Raw genomic sequence first — 20,545 nt, 5'->3', positions numbered from 1 at the left:
CACATACCAAATATTATCACAATCCATGAATGCCTTCTAAAGTTATGCTGGCCACAAGTCACACACACACATGCGCACACACACATACAGACACACACACACAAAGACAGACAAAAACACACACACACAGACTACAAATATTTTCATGTAAGTAAAAGCTGAAATATATTATTTTCAGGAATCAGACTGCAACGTTTTTCAAACAGTGTAATCGGACAGTTACTGTTTTATTTGGGTAATCAGGTGTAAGTATTTGACCTTTCACCTGCAGCATCACTCAATTTTTTCCATTTTGTCCAGCGGCAGGAAGATCGTATCTCTAAAATCTGAGCCGGTTTTAAGGAAGATTCGGCGTTTTGTCGACCCTACAACAACAGAAACACACAGGTGAGACGTTTGTTGGTGATCAGCGTTCACTGTTTGATGCAATATGACAATTAAATAGGACCAGGAGAGTTCTTGTGTACATGTCCGTAAATGGGGAGGGGGGCGCAGTGTAATAAATTTTTGATGACTAAAGTAGAACTAGGTATCTCTGACTCTGAGCTCCTTGTTAGAAGTAAGTATCATATTTCTGAATATTATAGTTAGACTCTCCCAGTTTTCCAATGATGAAAAGTATTTGGCGATAGCCTGTATACTCCAAGCAGATCCTAGGGTGGCAAAAGACAGTATCAAATAATTTATTTGGCCAGGCAGTATCCATTCGCCAGAGAGGGCCCATACGCCACCCAAGGGCCAATAGATACTGCCTGGCCAATTCGATACTAGTACTGTCTTTTGCCACCCTAGGATCTGCTTGGAGAATGAAATGGAGATCAGATACCCCGGTATCTGTCTGTATCTGTATCTGTATAGCCGGTATAACCGCCTTTCGGCGTAACACACCAGCTTCACAGGCACGCGGCGCGGCGGCAGCTGGCTATATTACACCGATCGACTTGTTACACCTAACCATTGAACTTCTAGCTCTAGACATTGTTTAAAGCTATCTATTGACAATGCCCCTACTGTACTTGGTGACAGTGAGTTCCACTCTGCGATAGTTCTAGGAAAGAATGAATTCTTGAACACCTCAATCCTCAGACCGCGAAGGAGTGATAACCCTTCGCCCCGCCAACCCCGATTGGCACCCTGGCTCTCATTATCTCTCCGCATCTTGGCGTGAAAGAGAAAAGGGTTTGGGCGGCAGATACTGTAGTGGACATTAGGGCTTCTCCCCACAAAAAATCCATCGCTCATGAAGGCCACCGTCTGGCACCCAGGCAAGGATGCCAGTCATTGCCAGACCCGTAATATAACATGCTAAGCCGAGAGTTAGTGCGCCAATGTTTATATGTACAGATACAGAGTTTTTGACCCGAACATGGCTTGTAAGATACGCCTTGCTGTGCTGCTGCTCACGGATGACATGAAATGCTTACTAGAAGTTAGTATGTTAACATTTCTTTTGTTGTTTTTAGAAATGGCTGAGAGAAGATGTGAGATTCCTGTAATACAGGTCTGTAACATAAGAAACATAAGAAATGGAACAAATCAAACACTCATTCATCTTCCCTATCTCAACCGCAGAACAAAACAAGATGGCGAGTGCTGGAAGCACCGAATCCAGTTCCACAGCCTTTTTTGTCTATCCTGAGACTGGGCTTCTAAGGAAGCTAAAACTGAGGGATGCGACGCCTAAAAAGCTGAAACAAGCTCTGAAGCTTCCGGGGTATCCTGTCGTTCTTGTGGACACAGAGGAGGAGGAGGCGATCTTCGTAGATGGAGATGGAAACGACAGTCTGTTCTCCGACTTAGTACCCAACAAACAGTACGAGGTCCAGCTTGAAGAGGTCGACACCACTGGTAAGTGATAAACAGTGCATCATTCTTTAGTTTGTGTTTAGTTTAGGTTATGTTATGTTATAATATTGGTCTGGCAATGACTGGCATCCAGGCTATCTAATCTCCAAGCAGTTCCCAGGGTGGCAAAAGACAGCATCAAATTTGGCCAGGCAGTATCCATTCGCCAGAGAGGGTCCATACGCCACACAGCCAGGGGTCTAATCTCCAAGCAGATCCTCGGGTGACAGTCATTGCCAGACCCATAATATAACATGCTAGGCTGAGACTGAGAGTTAGGGCGCCAGTGTGCTGAGACTGAGAGTTAGCGCGCCAGTGTGCTAGGCTGAGACTGAGAGTTAGCGCGCCAGTGTGCTGTGTAGATATGTACATGTACACAGTCTTTGACACGAACATCGTTTGTAAGATACGCGTTGCTGTGCAGTGCTGATGCTCTCGGATCAAATTAAATGAATGCTAGAAGTATGTTAACATTTTAAAATTGTTTTTGTTTTTAGAAATAGCTGAGAGAAGCTACGAGATTCCTGTGGACAAACTGCCACCATTTCCAGCGAACGAGACAAACAATGAAGAGCAGGACTCACCCGTACATATGCATGAACAGGGCTGTATGAAGCAGAGGCAGGACTTTACACAGCAGATAGACAGGGTTATACAGGGCCTTACAGAGGGTACGGATACAGGAATATATGTACAGGGCCGTACAGAGCAGACAGATACAGGCGTACATGTACTGGATACAGAGCAGACAGATACAGGCATACAGGGCCGTACAGAGAAGACAGATACAGGCGTACATGTGCCGGGTACAGAGCAGACAGATACAGGCGAACCGGGCCATACAGGGCAGACAGATACAGGCGTACATGTGCCGGGTACAGGACAGACAGATACAAGCGTACATGTGCCGGGTACAGAGCAGACAGATACAGGCGAACCGGGCCGTACAGAGCAGACAGATACAGGCATACAGGGCCGTACAGAGCAGACAGATACAGGCATACAGGGCCGTACAGAGCAGACAGATACAGGCGAACCGGGCCGTACAGGGCAGACAGATACAGGCGTACATGTGCCGGGTACAGAGCAGACAGATAAAGTTGCGGTAAAACGTACTGCGGAAAATCGCTTCGTGTGTACGGAATGCGACTACAGGGCAACCTCCAAGGCTAACCTGGTGAAGCATATAAGGACACACACAGGTGAGAAGCCCTATAAATGTGGCCACTGCGACTATTCTGCTGCACAGAAAGGCCATTTAGACCATCACATCAAGGCGAAACACACTGGAGACAAACCCTACATGTGTGTGGTGTGTGTGTACAGGACAACTAACAAGTCTACTCTAATCCGACATATGAAGACCCATACTGGAAACAACCCCTACAAATGTGACCAGTGCGACTATTCTACTGCACAGAAAGGCCATTTGGACCAACACATGGCTAAACACACTGGAGACAAACCCTACATGTGTGGGGAGTGTGGATTCAGGACAGCTTACAGGTCTGCTATAACACTACATATGCGAACCCATACAGGAGAAAAACCCTACAGATGTGACCAGTGTGACTTTTCTTTTGCACAGAAAGGCCATTTGGACCGACACATGGCTAAACACACTGGAGAAAAACCCTACAAGTGTGAGAAGTGTAACTTTTCTACAGCACAGAAAGGACATTTAGACATACACATGGCTAAACACACTGGGGCAAAACCCTACAAATGTGACCAGTGTGACTATTCTACTGCACAGAAAGGCCATTTGGACCAACACATGGCTAAACACACTGGAGACAAACCCTACATGTGTGAGGAGTGTGGATACAGAACAACTTACAGGTCTGTTCTATCCAAGCATATGGCTAAACACACTGGAGACAAACCCTACATGTGTGGGGAGTGTGGATACAGGACAGCTTATAAGTCTGCTCTAACCACGCATATGAGGGCCCATATTGGAGACAAACCCTACAAGTGTGGGGAGTGTGGATACAGGACAGCTTACAGGTCTGCTCTATCCAAGCATATGAGAACCCATACTGGTGAGAAACCCTACAAGTGTGACCAGTGTGACTTTTCTGCTGCACGGCAAGACTATTTGGACCAACACATCATGGCTAAACACACAGGAGACAAACCCTACATGTGTGCGGAGTGTGGATACAGGGCAACTCAAAAGTCTGTGCTATCCAAGCATATGGCTAAACACACTGGAGACAAACCCTACATGTGTGGGGAGTGTGGACTCAGGACGGCTTACAGGTCTGCTCTAGCGCAACATATGAAGACCCATACTGGAGACAAACCCTACAAATGTGACCAGTGTGACTTTTCTGCTGCACGGAAAGGCCATTTAGACCAACACATGGCAAAACACTCTGGTGAGAAACCCTACAAGTGTGACCTGTGCGACCATGCTACTGCATGGAAAAGCAATCTAAACCAACACATGGATACACACACTGGGGAAAAACCCTACAAATGTGACCAGTGTGACTATTCTACTGCACGGCAAGACCATTTGGACCAACACATGGCTAAACACACCGGTGAGAAACCCTACATGTGTGGGGAGTGTGGATACAGAACAGCTAACAAGTCTGCTCTAACCACGCATATGAGGACCCATACTGGTGAAAAACCCTACAAATGTGACCAGTGCGACTTTTCTGCTGCACGGAAAGGCCATTTAGACCAACACATGGCAAAACACTCTGGTGAGAAACCCTACAAGTGTGACCTGTGCGACCATGCTACTGCATGGAAAAGCAATATAAACCAACACATGGATACACACACTGGGGAAAAACCCTACAAATGTGACCAGTGTGACTATTCTGCTGCACGGCAAGACCATTTGGACCAACACATTATGGCTAAACACACAGGAGACAAACCCTACATGTGTGGGGAGTGTGGATACAGGGCAACTCAAAAGTCTGCTCTAACCCGACATATGAAGACCCATACTGGTGTGAAACCATAGAAATGTTAACAGTGAGACTATTTTACTGAGCATAAAGCCTGTTGAGCCACACAAATGGCTAAACATACCGGAGCCAAACTGTGTAAATGTTTGGGGAGTTTGGACGCAGGACAGCTTTTAGGCCTAACCTATCTTCATAGTGATACACAATGCCTCTGATGTACTTGGTGGTAGTGAGTTTCACTCTGTGACAGTTTGATAGGAAAAAAAAGCGTTTTTGAATTCCTCAATCCTTGGTTGATAACTCTAGTACTTGAAGACATGACTATAGCCTATTTCTTGTTCTGCTCTGTTCTGAGCTACTATTACTTAATAGTACATTTGTAGTTGGTACAGACTATGTCTAGAGCTAGAAGTTCAAGGGTTAGGTGTAACAAGTCGATCGGTGTAATATAGCCAGCTGCCGCCGCGCCGCGTGCCTGCGAAGCTGGTGTGTTACGCCGAAAGGCGGTTATACCGGCTATACAGATACAGATACATACATTTTGTTATCTCCAAGCAGGTCCTAGGATGGCAAAAGACAGTATCAAGGATTGGGCCCTCTCTGGTGACTAGATACTGCCTGGCCAATTTGATACTGTCGTTTGCCACCCTAGGATCTGCTTGGAGATTGACAATTATGTACATCATGCAGGCGTCGTGTGGCGTAGTGGATAGAGCGTTCGGCGCTCAACAAGGAGCCCCGGGTTCGAACCTGGGTCGGAGCACGGGGGCATGTCCGAACATGCGCACCGACGTTGTGCCCTTGGGAAAGGCACTTTACACGTATCCCCCCTCAATTAGAGGGTCAAGTCTCCAACGGCAGTTGTCTTCAGCTGGCGGACGAGAGCAGCGCCAGGCGGGCTGGCGTGATCAAGGCGGAACTTGAGCGTAACCAAGTCACCGGCAGCTCGCTGCAAGCACCCGAACCGGAACCAGCACGTCTCCCTCGATGGATCCGCTGGGGAAGACGGATGCCCAAGTGTGTGGGTCTCAGATTCGCAACCTGTTATCCACCTTAAACAAATTCACGCGAAGGCTACCGTGTCAACTGTGACCCTCACTCAGGTGCAGGGGCTGACACGGTCATCATACTCGGAAAGTCTGTATATCTGTACATGAATCTGTATCTGTGCATGACTATGTATCTGTACATGACTCTGTATCTGATTACAAATAAAGATCACGAGTGATTGCCAAGAAGACATCATGCATAGTCTGGACATATTTTGCCAGTCTTATCATATAAGTTTATAACCAAGTGTTTTACCAACTTTATCCCAGATCTGGTCCGGCTGTTTCATGCAAGATGAACACAAAATTACATGCAACAAATTAAACTTCATTGCTCTGTTATAGAATTAAAATATTTTGACAATATCAGTCATGTTTGTGTTTATTTTCTTCATTCTTGGTTGTTGGTAGTTTTAAAGAACCCCGAACCGTCAAGTCTATGTAGCTTTGCGATTTTGAAGAGGATTTGAAGGGCTGATACCTACATGAAAATAGTTTTTGTTTTGTGTCGGAAGTTATGCTGCAGAACCAAGGTCAGCCACAAGGAGGCCAAAATTTGACCTTTGCCTTCCTTTGACCTACCCTCATACCAAATATTATCACAATGCATAAGTGCCTTCTTAAGTTATGCTGGCCACAAGTCACACACACACACATACAGACACACACAAACACGCACAGAGACAGACACACACAGAGACACACCACACAGACCACAAACATTTTCATGTAGGTAAAAGCTGAAATGTATTACTAGTATTTTTTTAGGACTCAGATTGCAACGCTGTTTAAACAGTGTAATCTGACAGTTACTGTTTTATTTGGGTAATCAGGTGTATTTGACCTTTAACCTGTTGAAGCAGTGACCCGTGTCAGCGCTTGTCCGCCATTTTGTCCAGCGGCAGGAAGATCGTTTCTCTAAAATCTGAGCGTTTTGTCGACCCTACAACAACAGAAACACACAGGTGAGACATTTGTTGGTGATCTTTGTTCACTGGTTGATGTAATATGACAGCTAGATAGGACCAGGAGAGTTCTTGTGTGCATGTCCGTAAATGGGGAGGGGGGCGCAGTGTAATAAATTTTTGATGACTAAAATAGAACTAGGTATCTCTGAGCTCCTTGTTAGAAGTAAGTATCATATTTCTGAATATTATAGTTAGACTCTCCCAGTTTTCCAATGATGAAAAGTATTTGGCGATAGCCTGTATACTCCAAGCAGATCCTAGGGTGGCAAAAGACAGTATCAAATAAATTATTTGGCCAGGCAGTATCCATTCGCCAGAGAGGGCCCATATGCCACCCAAGGGCCAATAGATACTGCCTGGCCAATTTGATATTGTCTTTTGCCACCCTAGGATCTGCTTGGAGAATGAAATGGAGATCAGATACCCCGGTAGCCTGGGTGCGCCGGTGCCAGACCGCGAAGGAGTGATAACCCTTCACCCCGCCAACCCCGATTGGCACCCTGGCTCTCATTATCTCTCCGCGTCTTGGCGTGAAAGAGAAGAGGGTTTGGTCAGCAGATACTGTAGTGGACATTAGGGCTTCTCCCCACAAAAAATCAATCGCTCATGAAGGCCACCGTCTGGCACCCAGGCAAGGATGCCAGTCATTGCCAGACCCGTAATATAACATGCTAAGCCGAGAGTTAGTGCGCCAATGTTTATATGTACAGATACAGAGTTTTTGACCCGAACATGGCTTGTAGGATACGCCTTCCTGTGCTGCTGCTCTCGGATGAAATGAAATGCTTACTAGAAGTTAGTAATGTATTTCTTTTGTTATTTTTAGAAATGGCTGAGAGAAGCTGTGAGATTCCTGTAACATAAGAAACATAAGAAATGGAACAAATCAAACACCCATTCATCTTCCCTGTCTCAAATGCAGAACAAAACAAGATGGCGAGTGCTGGAACCACCAAATCCAGTTCCACAGCCTTTTTTGTCTATCCTGAAACGGGGCTTCGAAGGAAGCTAAAACTGAGGGATGCGACGCCTAAAAAGCTGAAACAAGCTCTGAAGCTGCCGGGCTATCCTGTCGTTCTTGTGGACACAGAGGAGGAGGAGGCGATCTTCGTAGATGGAGATGGAAACGACAGTCTGTTCTCCGACTTAGCACCCAACAAACAGTACGAGGTCCAGCTTGAAGAGGTCGACACCACTGGTAAGTGATAAACAATGCATCATTCTTTAGTTTGTGTTTAGTTCAGGTTATGTCTTCTGGCAATGACTAGCATCCAGGCTATCTAATCTCAAGCAGTTCCCAGGGTGGCAAAAGACAGCATCAAATTTGGCCAGGCAGTGTCCATTGGTCAGAGAGGGTCCATACACCACCCCAGGGTGTCTAATCTCCAAGCAGATCCCAGGGTGGCAAAAGACAGCATCAAATTTGGCCAGGCAGTATCCATTTGCCAGAGAGGGTCCATACACCGCACAGGGGTCTAATCTCCAAGCAGATCCTCGGGTGACAGTCATTGCCAGACCCATAATATAACCTGCTAGGCTGAGACTGAGAGTTAGCGCGCCAGTGTGCTGTGTAGATATGTACATGTACAGGGTCTTTGACACGACCATCGTTTGTAAGATACGCGTTGCTGTGCTGATGCTCTCGGATGAAATAAAATGAATGCTAGAAGTATGTTAACATTTTAAAATTGTTTTTGTTTTTAGAAATAGCTGAGAGAAGCTGTGAGATTCCTGTGGACGAACTGCCACCATTTCCAGCGAACGAGACAAACAATGAAGAGCAGAACTCACCCATACATGAACAGGGCTGTATGGAGCAGACACAGGACTTTACACAGCAGATAGACAGGGTTATACAGGGCCTTACAGAGGGGACGGATACAGGAATATATGTACAGGGCCGTACAGAGCAGACAGATACAGGCGTACATGTACATGTGCTGGGTACAGAGAAGACAGATACAGGCGTACATGTGCCGGGTACAGAGCAGACAGATACAGGCGAACCGGGCCGTACAGAGCAGACAGATACAGGCATACAGGGCCGTACAGAGCAGACAGATACAGGCAAACCGGGCCGTACAGGCAGACAGATACAGGCGTACAGGGCCATACAGAGCAGACGGATAAAGTTGCGGTGAAACGTACTGCGGAAAATCGCTTCGTGTGTACGGAATGCGACTACAGGGCAACCTCCAAGGCTAACCTGGTGAAGCATATAAGGACACATACAGGTGAGAAGCCCTATAAGTGTGGCCACTGCGACTATTCTGCCACACAGAAAGGCCATTTAGACCATCACACCAAGGCTAAACACACTGGAGAGAAACCCTACATGTGTGTGGTGTGTGGGTACAGGACGACTAACAAGTCTACTCTAATCCGACATATGAAGACCCATACTGGAGACAACCCCTACAAATGTGACCAGTGTGACTATTCTGCTGCACAGAAAAGTGATTTGGAGAAACACATGGCTAAACACACCGGAGACAAACCCTATAAATGTGACCAGTGCGACTATTCTACTGTACAGAAAGCCAATTTAAACCAACACATGGCTAAACATACTGGGGCAAAACCCTACAAATGTGACCAGTGTGACTATTCTACTGCACAGAAAGGCTATTTAGCGGAACACATGGCTAAACACACTGGAGACAAACCCTACATGTGTGGGGAGTGTGGATTCAGGACAGCTTACAGGTCTGCTATAACACTACATATGCGAACCCATACAGGAGAAAAACCCTACAGATGTGACCAGTGTGACTTTTCTTTTGCACAGAAAGGCCATTTGGACCGACACATGGCTAAACACACTGGAGAAAAACCCTACAAGTGTGACCAGTGTGACTTTTCTACAGCACAGAAAGGACATTTAGAAATACACATGGCTAAACACACTGGGGCAAAACCCTACGAATGTGACCAGTGTGACTATTCTACTGCACAGAAAGGCCATTTGGACCAACACATGGCTAAACACACTGGAGACAAACCCTACATGTGTGAGGAGTGTGGATACAGGACAGCTTACAGGTCTGTTCTATCCAAGCATATGGCTAAACACACTGGAGACAAACCCTACATGTGTGAGGAGTGTGGATACAGGACAGCTTACAAGTCTGCTCTAACCACGCATATGAGGGCCCATATTGGAGACAAACCCTACAAGTGTGGGGAGTGTGGATACAGGACAGCTTACAGGTCTGCTCTATCCAAGCATATGAGAACCCATACTGGTGAGAAACCCTACAAGTGTGACCAGTGTGACTTTTCTGCTGCACGGCAAGACTATTTGGACCAACACATCATGGCTAAACACACTGGAGACAAACCCTACATGTGTGGAGAGTGTGGATACAGAACAACTTACAGGTCTGTTCTATCCAAGCATATGGCTATACACACTGGAGACAAACCCTACATGTGTGGGGAGTGTGGGTTCAGGGCAGCTCACAAGTCTGACTTATCCCGACATATGAGTACTCACACTAGAGACAAACCCCATAAGTGTGACCAGTGTGACTATTCTGCTGCACGGCAAGACCAATTGGACCAACACATTATGGCTAAACATACTGGAGACAAACCCTACATGTGTGGGGAGTGTGGGTACAGGACGACTAACAAGTCTACTCTAACCCGACATATGAAGACCCATACTGGAGACAAGCCCTACAAATGTGACCAGTGTGACTATTCTGCTGCACAGAAAGCTGATTTAAAGCAACACATGGCTAAACACACTGGAGACAAACCCTACATGTGTGGGGAGTGTGGACACAGAACGGCTGACAGGTCCAAGTTATCCCGACATATGAGGACCCACACTGGTGAGAAAAACTACAAATGTGACCAGTGCGACTATTCTGCCCTACAGAAAAGCAGTGTAGCAACACTGCCCTACAGAAAAGCAGTGTAGTCAAACACATCTTGGCTAAACACTCAGGAGACAAACCCTACATGTGTGAGGAGTGTGGATACAGGACAGCTTACAAGTCTGCTCTAACCACGCATATGAGGGCCCATATTGGAGACAAACCCTACATGTGCGGGGAGTGTGGATTCAGGACAGCTTACAGGTTTGCTCTAACCCGACATATGAAGAGCCATACTGGAGACAAACCCTACAAGTGTGACCAGTGCGACTTTTCTACTGCACAGAAATGCCATTTAGACGAACACATGGCTAAACACACTGGAGAAAAACGCTATGAATGTGACCAGTGTGACTTTTCTGCTGTAGAGAAAAAGGATGTAGACTCACACATAGTTAAACAAAATAGAGACAAACCTTATATCAATGAATGAAAGTTTATTATTGTGTCTTGCGACTACACACCACCCAAATGTGCTTATAAGACACCAACAAAAGAAAAACATCATAGTACAAATAATAGTGTACAGAGTCAAATCAAAAGCTAGCATAGGAGGTAGATAATGTTATACAGACATAGGTGAAGTAGTACACACTGTACAGTAGAGCTGTGTACCTAAACAAATTTTAGGTACAGGTACAGGTACAGGTACACAGGTTTAGGTACAGGTCCGGACCTGAACCTGTACCTGAACAATTCGACGAATTTATATGCTCTTCTGAACTCCTTCAATAACAAAAAAAACATTAATAAACTTGATAGTTAAGGTTTATTCTTTGTTTATGGCGAATGCTCAGATGAAATATAGGCAAAACTAAAGATGTTTTTGTTTTCATGAACACACTGTCCTTACACAGGGACCGATTTGAGGTCACCATAAAATTGGTGTGAAATTGTTTAGGTACGGTACCGGTACTGAGGGATTAGGTATTTTGGACCTGTACCTAATCAATTTTTCCGGTACAGTATCGGTACTGCGTACCGGTACACAGCTCTACTGTACAGAGATTCAATTCAAATAAAACATAGCAATAATTATATGTGGTGGCAATCCTTTTTCATTGGGGGTGGGGAAATGGACGAAAATTTTGGGCATGCAGATATCAACCACCTGATAGCAGGATAAGAGACATAAACCAAGGACAACATAGCAATAATTATATGTGGTGGCAATCCTTTTTTATTGGGGGGGGGGAATCACTCACTCACTCACTCACTGCACGGCTTAGCGTCCGTTGTTCCCCGTCATGCAAGGGTTGGACGTCGTGGGGTGTCGTTTGGGTCTAATAGCTGCTCTCCAGCTGCTTCTGTCTAGCGGGTTGGCCTTCTGCAGTTTCAAGTTTTTGACATCTTCCCTAATACTGTCTACCCATCTCTTTTTTGGACCATTCCTAAACGGGGAATGGACGAACTTTTTTTTTTATTTACAATTCAACTTGGACAATACAAGACATGGTGGTGAGGTTCTCTAGCTATAGCTAATTATAAAGTCACCACCAAACATACAAATATGCAAAAACAAAATACATGACAAAAACAAAAGAGAAGAGCAAATGGGTGGAAATGGATCAAAAAATGGTAAGGAAGAACATGTTTTGTAGGCTATGTTGGAGTTAATATAATACAAACAGCTTAGTACCAATAATGTAAGTTTGGGTGAAATGTTACAGTTTGTATCTGGGTGTAAATCGGGTGATTCTCTACGTAAAATGTGACATAAGAGTTGTTTAGACATGTATACATCAAAGATAGAGCCTACCTAGTTCTGTAGATTGCTGAGTAGGGTTACTCTTTGCTGATTACATACTAGTACTGAAATTGAATCTGTTGGGCATGCAGATATGAACCAGCTTTAATAGCGGAAAAAGAGACATAAACGAACGACAACAACCACCTTCACCATTGTGAAATTTTCGTTGCCCTTTGAAGTTATAGGTGATACCATAGGCAGTGCTGCATTTACACTATAATCGGTCAGTCGCGGTATCATGTGGGTAATCAGGTACGGACTTTTGACCTTTCACCTGCGGAAGCACTGACCCGTGTCAGCGCTTGTCCGCCATTTTGTCCAGCGGCAGGAAGATCGTTTCTCTAAAATCTGAGCCGGTTTTAAGGAAGATTCAGCGTTTTGTCGACCCTACAACAACAGAAACACACAGGTGAGACGTTTGTTGGTGATCTGTGTTCACTGGTTGATGCTGATACGACAGCAAGATTGGACCAGGGGAGTTTTGTGGTTGGATGGAGTACATGTCCTTATATGGAGAGGGGGGCGCAGTGTAGAGTAGAGGTGTGTAACTTCATGATATCAATCAATCAATCAATCAATCAAAATGGTTTATTGCTTAAATCACGAACATTGCATTAGAAAGCTGAAATGCGTTCAAAGATGCACATTCATATGCAAAAGACTACACAGTCAAATTGTGCCAGTAGAGTTGCATACTAAAAATATTTATGATATTACGTACATCTAGCATATGAGGACAATTTTTATTTCTAAAATTATATGATAGTAAGTTATTAGTCACTAAGACTATCCCAGTTTCCCAACGATGAAAAGGCGACTTGCAAGGACGAGAAGTCAAGGCAATTAAAGTAGTTGCAGCAGACAGCGTAAACCAGTGTAACTCTTGTCTTGAAAGTTCATCTGTGTTGGTAGAAGTCATTATGAAGTAAGTTTAAACTGTAATTTCCAACACAACAAAAATTGGACTCACCCAAATTTTCGAATGCACAACTCCAGTCTTTGTCAAGGAATGAGCAATCCACCGCTTCCGTGACGTCACGCAGATAACACACGTGACTCCGTGAGCAGTGGATCATAGGTTGCAGAAAGTCTGTGGCGCCCCCCGTCTCTGTTGAGGGATGGCTGTAAAGCCCTGATGTAGATGGCCTCTTTAATCCCTCGTGCAAAAAGTCCGGTTCTGTGTCCAAGAGTCCAATTTTTTGTTGTGTTGGAAATTACAGTTTGATCTTACTTCATAATGACTTCTACCAACACAGATGAACTTTCAAGACAAGAGTGTAACTCTTGGTTAGATGGAACATAAGTAACATAACTAGTAACCTACTTGTTAGTAATCATGATTTCTTTGTCAGTCCGTTTGTTTTTTATTATATATTTCTTGTTGTTTTTAGAAATGGCTGAGAAAAGCTGTGAGATTCCTGTGGACAAACTGCCAACAGACAAACTGCAAAAATGTGACCAGTGCGACTTTTCTACTGCACAGAAAGGCCAATTAGTGGAACACATTTTGGCTAAACACACTGGAGACAAACCCTACATATGTGGGGAGTGTGGATACAGGACAGCTTACAAGTGTGCTCTAACTCAACATATGAGAAAACATACAGGAGAAAAACCCTACAAGTGTGACCAGTGTGACTTTTCTGCTGCGCAAAGGGGCCAGTTAGACACGCACATGGCTAAACACCCTAGAGACAAACCCTACAAATGTGACCAGTGCGACTTTTCTGCTGCACAGAAAGGCCATTTGGACACACATATGGCTAAACACACAGGACTTACTGGAGACAAACCCTATAAGGGTGACCAGTGTGACTATTCTACTGCAAACAAAGTTTAGACTGACACTTGGCTAAACACACTGGTGACTACATGTGTGGAGAGTTCGGATTCAGGATGGCTTGCAAGGCTCACTTAACCAGACATATGAAAAACTATACTGGTGTGAAACCCTACAAATGTAACTAGTGCGACTTTTCTACTGCATGGAAAAGTACCTTAGACCAACACATGGCTACACACACTGAAGAAAAAGGCTATGAATGTGATCAGTGTGACAATTCTGCTGTAGATTAAAAGGATTTAGACTCACACATAGTTAAACAAAATAGAGACAAACCCTACATGAATGAATGAAAGTTAATTATTGTGTCTTGCGAATACACACCTCCCAAATGTGCTTATAAGACACCAACAAAAGAAAAACATCATAATATATTACAAAACAGTACAGGAGTCAAATCGAAAGGTGCCACAGGAGGTAGATAATATTATACATAGTTAAGTACTGCACACTGTACACAGATTCAATTCAAATAATAAACATTATTGTAGTAATTTCCAACTATTAACAACAATTATGTTTACTCAAAAGTACATGAAACAAAATAGAAAGTTGCAGTTGGATCATGATTGCATGTAGCTTAGAGGTAAAATTAAAATCTTCAACAAACAAATGTATTTGTCTTGTTTGTGTTTCTTTTTTGGTTGTGAACTCGTTGTCTTAAAGGCATCCAGTGCAGTTTTTAGGGCTAGGAAACCAGACTTTTCAAAGTCAATATTCTAGTCACTTATCTATATACTAAGTGGAAACAACATTGTCCCAATGTATATCGACATTCGCGGAGCAAAAATGCCCCAAATTCTGACAGAAAATGGTTATTGGAGGGGCCCTGGGCTGATTTCTAGGGTACCACCCCGAAAATAAAGGACTCATCCTGGGGCTTGTTTCTGCAGTTTTAAATGCCCAAAGTATGAAACAGCAACAGTTCATAACAGTAACACGGCAGACTAAAACATCACTGCGTCTCTTGCAGTGTAATTGGTCAGCCTTCCTATGACCTACCCGTATACCAAATACCATCACAATCCATAAAGGCCTTCTTCAGTTATGCTGACCACAAGTCACACGCAGACAGCAAGACACACGCTCAGACACACACACACACACAGACACAGACATGCACACAGTAACACACACACACACATACATACACACACACAAACAAACACACTGACATGCACACACACACACACACATGCACACACACACAGTAAAACACACACCACACACACACACATACATACACACATACACAGACATGCACACACACAAACACACACGCTCACAAACACACGCTCACACATGCACACGCACACACACAAACTGTCACACACACACACATGCACACACACAAACCAAAACCATTTTCATGTAGGTAAACAGTGTAATCGGCCAGTCACTGTTTTATTTGGGTAATCAGGTATGAACACTTTGACCTTTCACCTGCGGAAGCAGTGACCCGTGTCAGCGCTTGTCCGCCATTTTGTCGAGGTATGGCTTGGTCTAGAATATGGTAGGACGGCCACGAAAGACGGCCACGCCGCTATTGGTCAATTTCTCAGCAAGCTCCACGCTGCTATTGGTCGGGGTATCAGCTGCTGCAGTGAGGGGTAGCTAGCGGTGGGGAGGGCTGCCGGCGTTTATCCACAACTTTTAGGGGCAAAAAAACGTCAACCTTTACGACTATAATCACTCCACTTTGGTGGATAAGCCACAAACAGTCATTTGTGCGGCTCTTAGCTCTGGAAACCTTACAGGTAATGACTACGTGAGGGAGTTGGGTCTAGATATTACGTTACCAGTAAAACGCCGTACGCGTACGCGTATACGGGAAATACTTTCCATGGGCCTTTCATAATGTAGGGACCAGGTAAGCANTTACCTGGTTCCCAGATGAAAGGGCCACGCCAATATCACCTGTATGGTGCCTTACCTGGTTCCCAGATGAAAGGGCCACACCAATATCACCTGTACGGTGCCTTACCTGGTTCCCCAGATGAAAGGGCCACGCAAATATTACCTGTACGGTGGCTTACCTGGTCCCCAGATGAAAGGGCCACGCAAATATTACCTGTATGGTTCCTAAACCTGGTCCCTAGATGAAAGGGTCACGCCAAATATCACCTGTACGGTGCCTTACCTACTCCCCAGATGAAAGGGCCACGCCAATATCACCTGTACGGTGCCTTACCTGGTTCCCAGATGAAAGGGCCACGCAAATATTACCTGTACGGTGCCTTTGGTTCCCAGATGAAAGGGCCACGCAAATATTACCTGTATGGTTCCTAAACCTGGTCCCTAGATGAAAGGGCTACGCAAATATCACCTGTACGGTGCCTTACCTGGTCCCTACATAATTTATGAAAGGCCCATGGAATTTTCCCGTACGGCGTTTTACCATGGAGGTAGAAATGGTTTTACTGGTAACGTAATCTAGACCCAACTCCCTCACGCAGTCATTACCTGTAAGGTTTCCAGAGCTAAGAGCCGCACAAATGACTGTTTGTGGCTTATCCACCGAAGTGGAGTGATTATAGCCGTAAAGGTTGACGTTTTTTGCCCCTAAAAGCTGTGGATAAACGCCGGCAGCCCTCCCCACCGCTAGCTATCCCTCACTGCAGCAGCTGATACCCCGACCAATAGCAGCGTGGAGCTTGCTGAGAAATTGACCAATAGCGGCGTGGCCGTCTTTCGTGGCCGTCCTACCATATTCTAGGCCAAGCCATACCTCTTTTGTCCAGCGGCAGGAAGATCGTTTCTCTAAAATCTGAGCCGGTTTTAAGGAAGATTCGGCGTTTTGTCGACCCTACAACAACAGAAACACACAGGTGAGACATTTGTTGATGATTTGTGTTCACTGGTTGATGTAAATATGACAGTAAGATAGCACCAGGGAGTTCTTGAGTACATGTCCTTATATGGGGAGGGGGGCACAGTCGCGATATAATAATATTATGAAGACAACAATAGAACTAGATATCTCTGAGCTCCCTGTTAGAAGTAAGTATCAGATTTTTTTTTATTTCTGAATATTTTTAGTAAAACTATCCCAGTTTTCCAACGACGAAAAGTCCATTGGCGCCTGTACTCCGTGTAAAAAAACATTTCCAAGCAGATCCTAGGGTGGCAAAAGACGAGAAGCATAAAAATTAATTCAAATTGGCCAGGCAGTATCCATTCGCCAAGAGGGGGCCGAAGGGTGTCTACTCTCCAAGCAGATCCTCGGTTGGTGTATTGGACCCTCTCTGGCGAATGGATACTGCCTGGCCAATTTGAATCAATTTTGATGCTGTCTTTTGCCACCCTAGGATCTGCTTGGAGATTAGATAGCCTGGATGCCAGACATTAGGCCGAGAGTTAGCACGCCAGGATACAAGGTGCAACCTTATAAGGGTTTGACACAAACATAATTTTGTTTGTAAGATACGCCATGCTGTGCTGCTGTAAGGATTACTACGTAGTAGATAATATGGTAACATTTCTTTGTCGTTCAGTGTTCTTCTGTACCTAGCCCGTCGTGGCATGAATGTACAATAAAGGTGTTTCATTTTTTTTATGTTGTTTTTAGAAATGGCTGAGAGAAGCTGTGAGATTCCTGCAAACGAAATGCCAACATTTCCAGCGAACGAGACAAATGATGAAGAGCAGAACTTGCCTGTAGATGTACAAGGCTGTATGGAGCAGACAGATACAGGCGAACCGGGCCGTACAGAGCAGACAGATACAGGCGTACATGTGCCGGGTACAGAGCAGACAGATACAGGCGAACCGGGCCATACAGGGCAGACAGATACAGGCGTACATGTGCCGGGTACAGAGCAGACAGATACAGGCATACAGGGCCGAACAGAGCAGACAGATACAGGCATACAGGGCCGTACAGAGCAGACAGATACAGGCGTACATGTGCCGGGTACAGAGCAGACAGATACAGGCGAACCGGGCCGTACAGAGCAGACAGATACAGGCGTACATGTGCCGGGTACAGAGCAGACAGATACAGGCATACAGGGCCGTACAAAGCAGACAGATACAGGCGTACATGTGCCGGGTACAGAGCAGACAGATACAGGCGTACAGGGCCGTACAGAGCAGACGGATAAAGTTGCGGTGAAACGTACTGCGGAAAATCGCTTTGTGTGTACGGAATGCGACTACAGGGCAACCTCGAAGACTAACCTGGTGAAGCATATAAGGACACATACAGGTGAGAAGCCCTATAAATGTGACAAGTGTGACTATTCTGCCACACAGAAAGGCCATTTAGACCATCACATCAAGGCTAAACACACTGGAGAGAAACCCTACATGTGTGTGGTGTGTGGGTACAGGACTGCTGACGTGTCTGACCTAGCCGAGCACATGTGGACTCATACAAATGTAAAACCCTACAAGTGTGACCAGTGCGACTATTCTGCTGCGCAGAAAGGCAATTTAGACCAACACATCATGGCTAAACACACTGAAGAGAAATCCTATAAGTGTGACCAGTGCGACTTTGCTGCTTCACTGAAAGCTGATTTAAAGAAACACAAAAAGGCCAAACATACAGATGAGAAACCCTACAATTACAAATGTGACCTGTGCGACTACTCTACTACACAGAAAGGTACTTTAGACCGACACTTGGCTAAACACACTGGAGACAAACCTTACAAGTGTGAAGAATGTGAGTACAGGACAGGGGACAGGTCTACTCTACTCGTACACATGAGAACCCACACAGGTGAGAAACCCTATAAATGTGACCTGTGTGACTATTCTGCTGCACAGAAAGGCCATTTGGGCCAACACATGGCTAAACATACTGGAGAAAAACCCCACAAGTGTAGGGAGTGTGGACACAGGACAGCTTACAAGTCTGCTCTAACGCTACATATGAAGACCCATACTGGTGAGAAACCCTACAAGTGTGACCAGTGCGACTTTTCTACGGCACGGAAAACCAGTTTAAAGGTACACATGGCTAAACACACTGGAGACAAACCCTACAAGTGTGGAGAGTGTGAGTACAGGACAGTTGAGAAGTCTAGCCTAACCGTGCACATGAGAACCCACACAGGTGAGAAACCCTACAAATGTGACCACTGCGACTATTCTGCTGCACAGAAAGGCCAATTGGACACACATATGGTTAGGCACGCTGGAGACAAGGCCTTCAAATGTGACCATTGTGACTTTTCTGCTGCACGCAAACGACATATTGTTCAACACAGAGCTTTAAAACACACCGGAGAAAAACCCTACATGTGTGAGGAGTGTGGATTCAGGACAGGGTACAAGTCAACTTTTTTGAACCATAAAAGAAACCACACTGGGGAAAAACGCTACAAGTGTGACCAGTGCAACTTTGCTACTATGCACAAAGGCAACTTAGTCGTGCACATGGCAAACCACACTGGAGACAAACCCCACATGTGTGACCAGTGCGGCTTCAGGACAGCTTACAGTTCTGTTCTAACCAAGCACATGAGAACCCACTCTGGTGAGAAACCCTTTAAGTGTGACCTGTGCGACTTTTCTTCCGCGTGGAAAGACGAACTAAAAAAACACATGGCCAGACACTCAGGAGCAAAACCCTACATGTGTGAGGAGTGTGGATACAGGTCGGCTGATAGCTCTAATTTCTGCAGGCATAAGAAAACACATTCTGGTGAGAAACCTCAGAAATGTGACCAGTTGCAATACAACCAAGAACCACCTTGGTTCAACTCAGGTCCTGGCGACCAGTTCAACCCAGGTCCTTGGTTCAGCTGATACAACTCTGTACTATCATGAAAGTTCATCTGTGTTGTTAGTTACATGTTTGAAGTTAAAACTTTTGGTCCAACACAAAGAAGTTCTCTCACCTAGAGCTTTCGGCCAGTCACTCTGGTCTTCCTCAGTAGACTGACTAGGTCACTGCTTCACTGGGTAAGTCTACTGAGGAAGACCAGAGTGACCGGTCGAAAGCTCTAGGTGAGAGAATTTTTTCTGTTGGACCAAAAATTTTAACTTTAAACCTGATACAACTCTGATCCACACAAGACTGGACAGAATGACTTGTGCGTGTGTATGTAGCCTCTAGCATTCATGTATGTAGCCTCTACCAGTTTATTTGTACATTTGTATGTAGCCTGTAGCATTGATGTATGTAGCCTCTAGCATACATGTTTGTAGGGCTCCTCTACCAGTTTATTTGTACATTTGTATGTAGCCTGTAGCCTCTAGCTGTGCGCGTGTATGTAGCCTCTACCAGTGTACATTTGTATATAGCCTCTACTACTACTAGTG

The 20,545-nt window shown here is 45.1% G+C and overlaps 2 protein-coding genes and 2 pseudogenes across 6 annotated transcripts; all 4 read left to right on the top strand.

Moving 5' to 3' along the window:
* The first annotated feature begins 287 nt into the window (after window positions 1-287).
* Window positions 288-11,275, top strand: LOC109481349 (gastrula zinc finger protein XlCGF57.1-like). Its single transcript, XM_019783889.1, has 5 exons — window positions 288-387; window positions 1,573-1,848; window positions 2,343-2,672; window positions 2,706-3,722; window positions 10,751-11,275. The coding sequence occupies exons 2-5, from the start codon at window positions 1,584-1,586 to the stop codon at window positions 11,110-11,112; spliced, it is 1,974 nt and encodes a 657-aa protein (XP_019639448.1). The 5' UTR covers window positions 288-387; window positions 1,573-1,583; the 3' UTR covers window positions 11,113-11,275.
* LOC109481345 (zinc finger protein 665-like) lies at window positions 6,763-20,120 on the top strand. Of its 5 annotated transcripts, XM_019783882.1 has the most exons (4): window positions 6,763-6,792; window positions 7,718-7,993; window positions 8,500-8,862; window positions 17,967-20,120. In XM_019783882.1, the coding sequence occupies exons 2-4, from the start codon at window positions 7,729-7,731 to the stop codon at window positions 20,027-20,029; spliced, it is 2,691 nt and encodes an 896-aa protein (XP_019639441.1). In that variant the 5' UTR covers window positions 6,763-6,792; window positions 7,718-7,728; the 3' UTR covers window positions 20,030-20,120. The 5 variants fall into 5 exon arrangements, with proteins under 5 accessions (XP_019639441.1, XP_019639445.1, XP_019639444.1 ...); XM_019783886.1 differs by lacking the exons at window positions 6,763-6,792; window positions 7,718-7,993; window positions 8,500-8,862 and adding exons at window positions 17,004-17,100; window positions 17,841-17,960 and having other exon boundaries at window positions 17,994-20,120; XM_019783885.1 differs by lacking the exons at window positions 6,763-6,792; window positions 7,718-7,993; window positions 8,500-8,862 and adding exons at window positions 17,004-17,100; window positions 17,841-17,966 and having other exon boundaries at window positions 18,000-20,120.
* On the top strand, window positions 8,876-10,046 carry LOC109481390 (annotated as a pseudogene).
* On the top strand, window positions 12,922-14,803 carry LOC109481378 (annotated as a pseudogene).
* Window positions 20,121-20,545: the final 425 nt, after the last annotated feature.

The sequence above is a fragment of the Branchiostoma belcheri genome, unplaced genomic scaffold, assembly GCF_001625305.1.
Source record: "Branchiostoma belcheri isolate BF01 breed outbred unplaced genomic scaffold, Haploidv18h27 scaffold55, whole genome shotgun sequence".
Taxonomy (NCBI): Eukaryota; Metazoa; Chordata; class Leptocardii; order Amphioxiformes; family Branchiostomatidae; genus Branchiostoma; species Branchiostoma belcheri.
This window is presented reverse-complemented; position numbering and strand designations above follow the sequence as displayed.